The sequence below is a fragment of the Zootoca vivipara genome, chromosome 10, assembly GCF_963506605.1.
Source record: "Zootoca vivipara chromosome 10, rZooViv1.1, whole genome shotgun sequence".
NCBI lineage: Eukaryota > Metazoa > Chordata > Lepidosauria > Squamata > Lacertidae > Zootoca > Zootoca vivipara.
The window spans coordinates 61,661,540-61,671,928 of NC_083285.1; the positions used below are offsets into that span (position 1 = coordinate 61,661,540).

Genomic DNA, 10,389 nt, shown 5'->3' on the forward strand with positions numbered 1-10,389 from the left:
TATGTTTTTGGCCTACAACTCCCCTAATCCTTAGCTAGCAGGACCAGTGGTCAGGGATGATGGGAGTTGTAATCTCAAAACATCTGGAGGGCCGAGGTTGAGGAAGCCTGCAGTAATCCAAAGGCTTCTGAATCCCAGCTGCTGGAGGGAAGAGGGCTCTTGTGCTCAGATCCTGCTTGCTGGTTTCCCACAGGGATCTGATTGGCCACTGTGAGAACAGGATGCTGGACACTGGCCTAATCTAGCAGGCCCTTCATATCCAGCAGGCTCGTCATAGGTTCTTAAGGTGGTGGAATTGGGGGTGGGCAATTTTCACTCCTGTCCCTTCATTCTCTAGAAAGTTACCCCACCTCCATTTTATAGCTGAAGTAGTGAGATTGTGGAGATTAGTCAAGAATGAGCGTTTTAAATGCATTATAAACCTGCAACACCAGATGGCACCAGAGAGCAAAGAAAAATTCTAAGCAATTTTCCATAGCATCTTTTTTTCTTTTGTTATAACAATTTAATTTCTGACTTATTATAGCGTTTACCCCCCCTGTGTGTAGATCCACCCTCTGTTTATTAAACATGCATTCATCTGGTTTTGCCATTAGAAGTATGAGGCCAAAGGGCGAAGTTTGAGGCCAAAGGAACAGGTGAAGTTGTTTCCAAATTTTTATTAAATGATTCATCAGTACAGATGCAATAATAATAATTAGGTGCAATATTGATTCCCCCCCCCCCGCTGCCGCCCAAGGAGGTGGTTACAGTTTAGCTGGAAACGATGTATTCCGTAATAGCACTGAAAAGCTTACTGAACTGAGGAGTAACAAAATGCAAAACAGAAACCCAGAAATATGGAGGAAGCATCAATCGTGCGGAACAACTACAGGCTAAACACGTTTCAATGCATAGTATCCACAGCAAGTGGATGAGGCTTAAAATCAGTCAGGGGGGTGAGTGTCCACTGACTCATATAGGCATCCAAAATATTTTAAAAGGCTCTGAACTCTTTGGCAAACCCATAACCTGCAAGGAGGGAAACCGCTTGACCACTTCCACATGCATCAGATTTACCTGAATCCACTCACTGCTTCCCACGTTCTGCTCACATAGATCTGTACACACATAAGATCCCTTCACATTATAATAATATAATAATAATTTATTATTTATACCCCGCCCGAGTGGCTGGGTAAACCCAGCCAGATGGGCGGCTTCCAACAGAAAAATAAAATAAAATACAATAATGGATTAAACATTAAAAGCCTCCCTAAACAGGGCTGCCTTCAGATGTCTTCTAAAAGTCTGGTAGTTGTTTTTCTCTTTGACATTTGATGGGAGGGCATTCCACAGGGCGGGCGCCACTACCGAGAAGGCCCTCTGCCTAGTTCCCTGCAACTTGGCTTCTCGCAACAAGGGAACTCAATGTGCAGCTACTGGGGCGGGGGGGGACATGTTTAGCAGGTAAGATCTTGATACCATCTTCACACGTTTGTTGAATTCATAGGGGAGTGTCTGCGGGGGGGCTCTTGTGGCCATGAGTTCCACAAGCTGATTATGCATGGGTGTGAAAAAGGACTTGTTTTTGTTTACCTACTCCAGAATCCACAGCACAGATATACACCCAGTAAGGTCAATGCTGTGGTGATGTGTGTGTGTGTGTGTGTGTGTGTGTGTGTGTGTGTCTATACACAGAGACACACATATTCACACACTTGAGGGCTTTATTTGGTTTAACAGTCATTCTCTCAGCCCAGAGAACCTTGGGAACTGTAGTTTTGTAGGACGGACAAGGGATCTCTAACAGAGAACACTCAGCACACACACCAAACCACATTTCCCACTATTCTTTGGGAGAAGCCATGGCAATTGAATTTGTATAAACAAAGCCTACGCATGACATGTAGACACAAGCCTGTGGCATCCAAAATTGGCAACTACAGTCCTACCTCATGTTTGCTTCATGTTACGTTTTTTCAGGTTGTGTCCCATGGCGACCCGGAAGTACCGGAAAGGGTTACTTCCGGGTTTCGCCGCATGCGCACAGTAGCGCCAAATTGCGCCGCACACCTGTGCAGATACAGCACTTCAGGTTGCGGCTTTTCACATTGCGAACGGGCCTCCGGAACGGATCCCGTTCGCAACCAGAGGTACCACTGTACTGGAGAGGAAATAAAGAGCTAACTGACCCCCAAAGGATGAAATACTATTTTGTTACAAATAGCCAGCTTTCACCATTTCCGTTTCCGTGCCTTGCTTACCTAGGCATGCGTGACCAAGTCATGTTCAGCTTTTATCCTTCAGATATTTGCAAAACCAAAGGGTGGGGATAGGGGAGAAAATACATGGCACATACAGAAGGCCCATGATATATATAGTATGAGCTGAACATTATAATAACAAATGCATGTAAAAATAGGTTTCTAAGCTGGAAACTGCCCTTTAATTGTTTAGCATTCATGCCATGGGGCGATTCAGACGGCAGCTGAGGCCAGGCAGGCGGACGAGATGAATGGGAAAAGTTGAGTTTTCTTCTTCTATGGAACATTTTTTTCTTTTTTCTTTTTTTAAGTACATGCAATAGGACGTTTTCTAAGCTCGAACACCTTTCACCAGTTCAGCAGCCCATCAGCAACGTACCCAGGCTTCTCCTCAGCGTCCTCTTCACCTGCCAGAACAAACAGTTCAGGAGAGCTCTGTAGGATGGGCTACGACTGTCTTTTAGTATTTTTAGGTCTGATGAGGCCCTAAGCCAGGCATCCCCAAACTGCGGCCCTCCAGGTGTTTTGGCCTACAACTCCCATGATCCCTGGCTAACAGGACCAGTGGTCAGGGATGATTGGAATTGTAGTCCAAAACATCTGGAGGGTCGAAGTTTGGGGGTGCCTGCCCTAAGCTATTGAAGGTAACGGGGCCCTTTATATGTCCAGCTGTCCTTTTTCAACAACAAATTGTCACCGTTTTTGTGCTGAATATATGCTATATGGTAATTTATGGACCTAATAGGTATCTAAAGCCATTTGTTCATGTTGCCATGCAGCCAGTCCATGCAGAATGTAGGCACCCTATACAGTGGTGCCTCGCTTAACGAATGCCCTGCTTAATGAAATTTCCGCTTAACAAAAGGATTTTTCGAGCGGAGGTTGCCTCGCTAGACGAATTCGTTTTATGAAAAATTCATCTAGCGAATCACAGTTTCCCATAGGATTGCATTGAAATTCAATTAATGTGTTCCTATGGGCAAAAAAAATCCAATGCATTCCTATGGGATTCACTAGACAAATTTTTCGTTATAAGAAAAGACCCGTGGAACGAATTAAATTCGTCTAGCGAGGCACCACTGTATATAGAAATGAGCAAACCGGTGATATTTTAGGGAGCAGGTTAGCAGGCTGGGCCCATTACTTACATCATAGGAGCCTACACAACACAAAACACTGTTGCTGTATGTAGGTTTTATTTTTATTTTTAATCTTATATTTTGGAAATGTACATCCAGGTTTTTTTCCCCTTTATTTTTTGGGGGGGGCCCAAAGAGAGTGGGGCCCTAAGCTATAGCTTGTTTAGCTTATACGTAAATCCAGCACTGTCTCTGTGTCCCCTGCCTTGCCAGGAAAAGGGTTGTTCAAAGCAGGTTGCAAGCCTCAAAACAAAGATCTGCTAAGTCATAGGAAAGTACCTTCGGCTGAGTCAGTCTTTTTTACACTGATTGGCACCAGCTCTCCAGGTTTTTAAACGGTACTCTCTCCCAGCCCTATTCAGAGACGCTGGGAAATCGTGGGACAATCTGCATGCAATGCAGATGCTCTTCTACTGAATGGTGGTCTTTCCCAAATAGAAACATGAGACTCCTTAGACCATAGCTGCCAAGTTCCGGCCTGAGAAATAAGGGACTGGACCAAAAGTAGCAGACCGGAAGTTGCGCTGCCGCCATTTTGGAACTGGGCGGAGCATACTCAGAAGCTACTTTTGATGCTGCTCTGCCCTGTTCCAAAATGGCCACCGCACCAGAAGTCACGCCGCAGCCATTTTGGAACTGGGCAAAACAGCATCAAAAGTCATTTCTGAGCATGCTCCGGCCAGTTCCAAAATGGCCGCCGCACCAGAATAAACCGGGGGAAAACAAACAAATCGGTTTTTTTCGGCTGGGGACAGCCGGAAAAACGGGGGTTTCCTGTGGAATACGGGAGACTTGGCAGCTATGCCTTAGATGGAGTCAGCCTTGTCAACACTGACTGGCAGCCATTCTACATTGATTTCATCAGCATTTACCAGCAGATAATGGAGTACTGAGTTGCGTCCTTAGCATATATATTTTAAAAAGCTGTCTGGGGACATTATCCGAGAGATAAATGGCTGTTTACATTTTCCGACTCACACATATCATTGGGTGTTTTTAATCTGGAGCTCTGGAGCCGACTGCTGCGTCACAGGTAAGATTCAAATTCTATTGTGTGAGCTGGACAGTCCCTCCCCTTACCCGGCCAGTCCCCTGGCAACGCCTCCCCAGGTGAGATTGGACAATTGGCTGGGGTAGGCAGAGACCCCAGGTATCCAGCCTGGGGAGGTAGTGCCCAGTTCCGAACTACCAGGGAGTCGCTCTGTGATCCAGGGGGGTGTGCGTGACCACGCACAAAACGCCCCCCGTTTAATGTGGGGAGCGGTCCTTCCGACTCACACATATCATTGGGTGTTTTTAATCTCACGACAACTGGCACACGTGCATTTTATGGCTACAGCAGTAATAAAACCCAACGGATCGCCGGGGAAGGACTTGCAGGTAACTGTGCACAAGAATTGGGCCTTGCAAGTGACAAAAGGAGCGGCAAGTTGCTTTCGATTAGCAATGAGCTGCAAAAGGAAACTCCTGGAGTGAAATGAGATATTACCTTCCTCGTGTGCTTTTTGCAAGGAGGACAGAAACAACGCCACAGCTTCAGGAAGGGTCAGAGGGTTTGCGTTTTGGCTCCGTTTTTCTGCAAAGACAAACGTATTTTCAATACACATTAGGATCCATTTTTACTAGGCAAAGGCACTTACATGTTCTCTAAAAGTGGTGGTGGTGTCCGATTTCAATCTGCTTCACACACAGCCACGCTTACCTAGCTGTAGCCTGTCGTACAGATCCTTCCTCTGACTCTCTTCTGAGATGAACCGACGACCTTCTGAAATGACAAATGAGCTGAAATAGGTGGTAAATCTTGGGCAACATTTGCAGTCCCAGGGGTCTGCGCAGTGCATCCAGTTTGAGTCCTGGAGGGTCAAGATGGCCAGTGGGTCAGTGGACCCCTGAGAGCACCTCGGCCCTTAGCCAGCACCCCACCTGGCCACTCTCTAGAGCCGAGCCTATCTATTGTTCCCAATTGCCTGATCCATCCCATTGAAGTTGGTCCAGTGTGTTGGACCCACAAAAATAATTATTATTAAAGTTGTATTCTACTCTTCGTGACCCCATGGACCATAGCATGCCAGGCACTCCTGCAGTGCAAGACAGGAGTGCCTGGCGTGCTATGGTCCATGGGGTCACGAAGAGTCGGACACGACTAAACAACAACAACATACTACTCTCCATCCAAAGATCCTAGTTCATAACATAAGAACGCAGAATGAGAACACAAAATACATAATATAAAACAAAAACAAATTAATAACTCCCCTTCCACAAACACTATTATTATAGAAACACTCCCTTCTTCCACAAAAAAGAAAAGGATTCCCAGGGAGAAAGGAATCACTCCAAACTAGCTCCTTCCCAGGAGAAATTGGAATCAAGACTTACGTGCACCCTTTAAATAGAGCATTGCTTGTGGAGTCCAGTTTCTTCTTTGGAAGTGATCCTTTGGAACAAAACAAGAAAGGGGTGGTAAGGGGAGGGGTGATTTACTACTACTACTACTACTACTACTACTACTACATATGTGTACGGCATCCAGAATGTTGCCCAAGAGAGAATGCTGCCCTCAGACTGAAAAGCGTGTTCTCCATCATGGAGAGCACGTGTTGCGGTGGGGGCCAGAACAAACCACCCTGATTCTGTTGGGATGAGGGTTAGGGGCTGGCCACTGTTCTGATTGGTCCCTGGCTGTCATTGGGGGGAAATGCATGTTGCAATTTCTGTGTTCAGCCATTGGGGTATATAAGGCAAGCATGAGGTTTGTGCTTTCGCTTTGGCTGCGTTTTCGGATCCCCACCCTCCCTCCGCTGTTTTTAGGCCTCTGTGTTGACCTTGCTGTGCCTCTCATGGGGGTCGCCTGTTTTCAGGGGCCTGGTAGGAATTTTTCCATTTGGCTGATTGGCTGGTGCCATCTGGTTTTTGCATTCTGCATAGCAAATAGTCACAACTTGTAAGGTTGGCGGTTAGGCCTTGGTTATTGTGGTTGTATTAGGGGTCTTGTTGACTGTGTTGGCCCCCAAAGTTAATGCCTGAGTGTTGGGGGAAATTCCGGCCAGGAATTCAGGGGCTCGATGCAAGTCCGTAACCCCCGGTTGGGGGCCAGGGCCACGCGAGAGCCCCTGGGAGCCTGAGGGGAGAGGGGAGGGCCAACACACCCAGCTCCCTGTCTCTCCCTGTAGGGTTTCCCCTGTTGACAAGGCTCGTTTAGTTCTGTCCTTAGGGGACAGTTGAGAACCAATGCCTACGCAACCACTCACATATTTTGTAATTTAATAAAGTTGTGGCCAAATTCATGCCGAAAACCCTTTAAACTAAAATTCTGTCTGTGGTGTGAATTATTCTGAGGGGTGGTTTGGGGGACCTCCACACGCAAAAGGTTCTTCCTACCAACTGACTTAGATCATGCACAGTGAACTGTGGAGTCCTGTAGAAGTCTCACTCTGTACAACTGAGCCAATGTAAACCCAGAGCTGCCTTTACCTGAGGAGCAGACCTGGAAAAAGTGATGAAGCAAGCGGAGAGCAGCAAGGCCAGGGCAGTGGCCGTCCCCCGGTGAAGTCCCTGGAGTGGGCAAAAGAGGCCAAGAGCACATGGCAGCGTTGTTATTTGTTTGGTTTTTTTATTGCGTTTGTTTTATTTTTTATTTATTAATTCATTAAATTTGCATACCGCCCGCTATTCAAAGTTCGCAGTTCTTTCTGTGCAACAGAAAGATACAAAGGGAAAACACGAAATGCATAACAAAGCAAAAGCAAAACAAATCAATAATGCTCCCCCCCCCCACAGACACATGTAAGAGGCCATGGAATCTTAAACAGCCTAGTTGAAGAGAAATGTTTTCACCCTAAAGAGATGTAATGAAGGCACCAGGTGAACCTCCCTAGGGAGAGCGTCTCGCAAACAAGGAGCCACCACAGAAAAGGCCCTTTCTCCCTTCAGACCTCACGTGGAGGAGACATACAAAGAAGGGCCTCAGATTATGACTGCAGGGTCTGGGTCAGTTCATTTGGGGACAGGTGGTCCTTAAGTTATTGAGGTCCTGAGCCATTTATGGCTTTATAGGTCAAAAACAGCACTTTGAATTGAGCCCAGAAATCAACTAGCAGCCTGTACAGTCAAGCCAAGATTGGTGTAACATACTATCCAACTTTTTCAGATAAAAAAAAATTAGGATGTGCATCAACAATAGTAAAATATTGGGGGGGGGCAGATAAACTCTGTCCCACATAATCGACAACAAGACACAGAGTGCAAACACCATTTGAATGGCAATGCCTATCAACTGTGGGGGGGGGAGCCCCGTCCCCTCTAATAATATACAGGGGGAGGTGAAGGAACCTCGGCCCCTAGGAGTGGGTTCCCATGTTTCTAAACAAAAATGCTTTTTGCAGGCTCCAGAAACAGTACAATGAAGGTTCCTGCCTATTGTCAATAGGCATGGAGTTCCGCAGATTGGGCGCCACCACACTAAAAGATCAATTCCTTGCAAGTGAGGAATGAATGTTAAGTGGCACTTGTAAAATGAAGCAGTATTGAAATGAAGTCTAATTGCAAGCATAAGGTATATCAGAGGTTGGAGGGATGAAGAAATGGCAGCTTGTTCTTTCCTAGAGTATCTCGGAGTGAGTATCGCTGTGCGACTCTTGTCTCCCTCCCTCTATGACAGCTCTAATAACATCTGTAAACATAGGTCAAGCAAGTTGCCCAGGTCCCAATTGCATGGCAGAGATCACTCCTTTGGGAAGGCTTGTCTAGATAAAAGGGTTTGCAATAGGTTTGAGTTAGTAACAGTGTTAACATTAGTTTATTAGCAATGCAATCCTATTTATTAGCAATGCAATCCTATCAATGATTACTTGGAAGTAAGTACCACTGTGTTCAAGGAGGCTTACTCCTTGGTAAATGTATATTTCAAACTGTGCTTGGCCAACCTTGCACGGGCTAGTTTGACCAGTCATTGAAGGTGCCTACCTGTCATTCACCTGTTATCACATAACCAATTCATGATGCAGTTATTAATGCAGATTTTCAGGTGATGTCAAGTGGTTTTAAACTTTAGGGGGAAATTCTTCCTTCACAGCCACAGCTTGAAGAATAATAAGAATTAAATATTTGACTGCAAAGACTTACTGTACAGAATCTCAGCCAAGAAACTTTGACCACTTTCAAAGGTGCCCCTCATTCATAAGACAGTAGATTTTAAAAATCACATTGAGAAGAGTGTTCTACAAAAATCATGGATGGCGGAGGCTATCTCAAAATTCTTGCACAGCAGGGAATACCTGCCATGAGATGTGGGTGTACGCTTCACCCCCAAAACAAACTCTGGCTTTTAGTTATTTGAAAACATGTGCAGATTTAATTGAGTGAAGATCATGGGATTGATCAGCCAAGACTTCTGTAAATGGATTACCAACCTAATAGATAGCTATAATTCTACACAAACATCTATCTCTAAATCTACATGTGCATGTACATTATACAGCATATGCTTCCTGGACACAACAAAGCCAAATTTTACGTCTAACTAATTTTAGTGGGAGAGACATGCTTCCTATACCTGCCTACTCAGAAGTCAGACCCATTAAGTTCAATGGTGCTTACTTCCAGGTAAAGGACTGCAGCCTTAAGCACCGGGAAGTTGCAGTCCTAATCATCTTCATTTAGTCGACATTATTTCAGAGGCTGAGTTTTAATCTGAGAGACACTATAATAAACTTCCTAGTTGGATTCTGAAAGAAAGTCTTCTGAAGTTTATTTTTATAATCAAATCAGACAACATTCAGTTGAAAGAATTATTGGAGCCATCCGACTGGCACACAGACACTAAAACCAATCATAAGGGGGGGGGGGTGAGAATCTCCACATTTCCTTGGGGTTTCTAAACACAGCCCTAAGATCACCTTGTGCTGCTACGGAAGATTTATAAGTTTTCTGTTCGTGATCAATTGCTCTTACATTTTGGTGAGAATAGGGCATGCCATCCCTTGCCATTCTTAGCAGCTATAAGGAGATCAGCTCAAAACCAAGAAGAATTAAACTGTTGTTCCCACATACCTTCATGCTCAGCTCTCCTGATGTTCCAAAGCCTTTGGTAGCTGTGGAATGCCTTCCATGCAACATACAATGTGCTCGTCATGTAGGAATCCCTATTTAAGTCTTCTGTACAGAGATGCCCTCCCCCTTCGGAGGGAGGGAACAGCATTCAAAAAGGACCACTTGTCAAGACCAGACAGGAAGATGTGGAAACGACTGACGTCTTCTGGAGATTGGGGGGTGGGGCGGAGGTTTACAAAGCATCAGGGGAAGTCACCCAAAAATGAATGGCTCTGATGGACGAATCTGACATATATACACTTGTCACGCTGCGTGAATATTTCAGCATCGATACCCAGCAACGAAGACATCACCCTTCTTGCCGAAGGATCAAGACCCTCGCAGGCAGGGCAGGTATAAATGATTGACCTTAACAAGGGAATTTTCCTCCTGTGATAAAAGGAGGTGACCCTGCGACAAGGTAGCAATTGATCCCCATCATGACCTTGATGTAGCAGCAACAGAAGACGAGCACCTCTCTTACAACAATCAAGAATCAGTGAAACGTCTCCTTCTAACGATGCTGTGGGCAGCCAATGTGGTGTCCTCCAGATTTCGTTGGACTACAGATCCCATCATCCCTGACCATTGGCCTTGATGGCCGAGGATGATAGGAGTTGGAGTCTCAAAACATCCTGAAAGTATCTGGAAGGCATCACATTCGCTACTGCTGAACAACGCTCAGAGCCAATCCCTGCTAATGATGCTCTCACAAAGTTTGGTCGTTCACCTGTAGTGGTTAACTGCTGAAAATAAATAACAACAACAACAACATTATTTATTATTTATTATTTATTTCTACACCACCCATCTGGCTGGGTTTCTCCAGCCACCCTATGTGGTTTTCAACAGAACATTAAAAACAGAATAAAACTTCAAACATTAAAAACTTCCCTAAACAGGGCTCCCTTCAG

At 45.3% G+C, this 10,389-nt stretch overlaps 1 protein-coding gene across 1 annotated transcript; it reads right to left on the bottom strand.

Moving 5' to 3' along the window:
* Window positions 1-2,594: 2,594 nt before the first annotated feature.
* Window positions 2,595-9,442, bottom strand: SPX (spexin hormone). The gene is made up of 6 exons (XM_035128609.2): window positions 9,437-9,442; window positions 6,860-6,940; window positions 5,765-5,822; window positions 5,088-5,150; window positions 4,875-4,961; window positions 2,595-2,653 (listed from the first exon to the last, which is right to left on the bottom strand). Exons 1-6 carry the CDS (start codon window positions 9,440-9,442, stop codon window positions 2,595-2,597), a joined length of 354 nt encoding a protein of 117 aa, XP_034984500.2.
* Window positions 9,443-10,389: the final 947 nt, after the last annotated feature.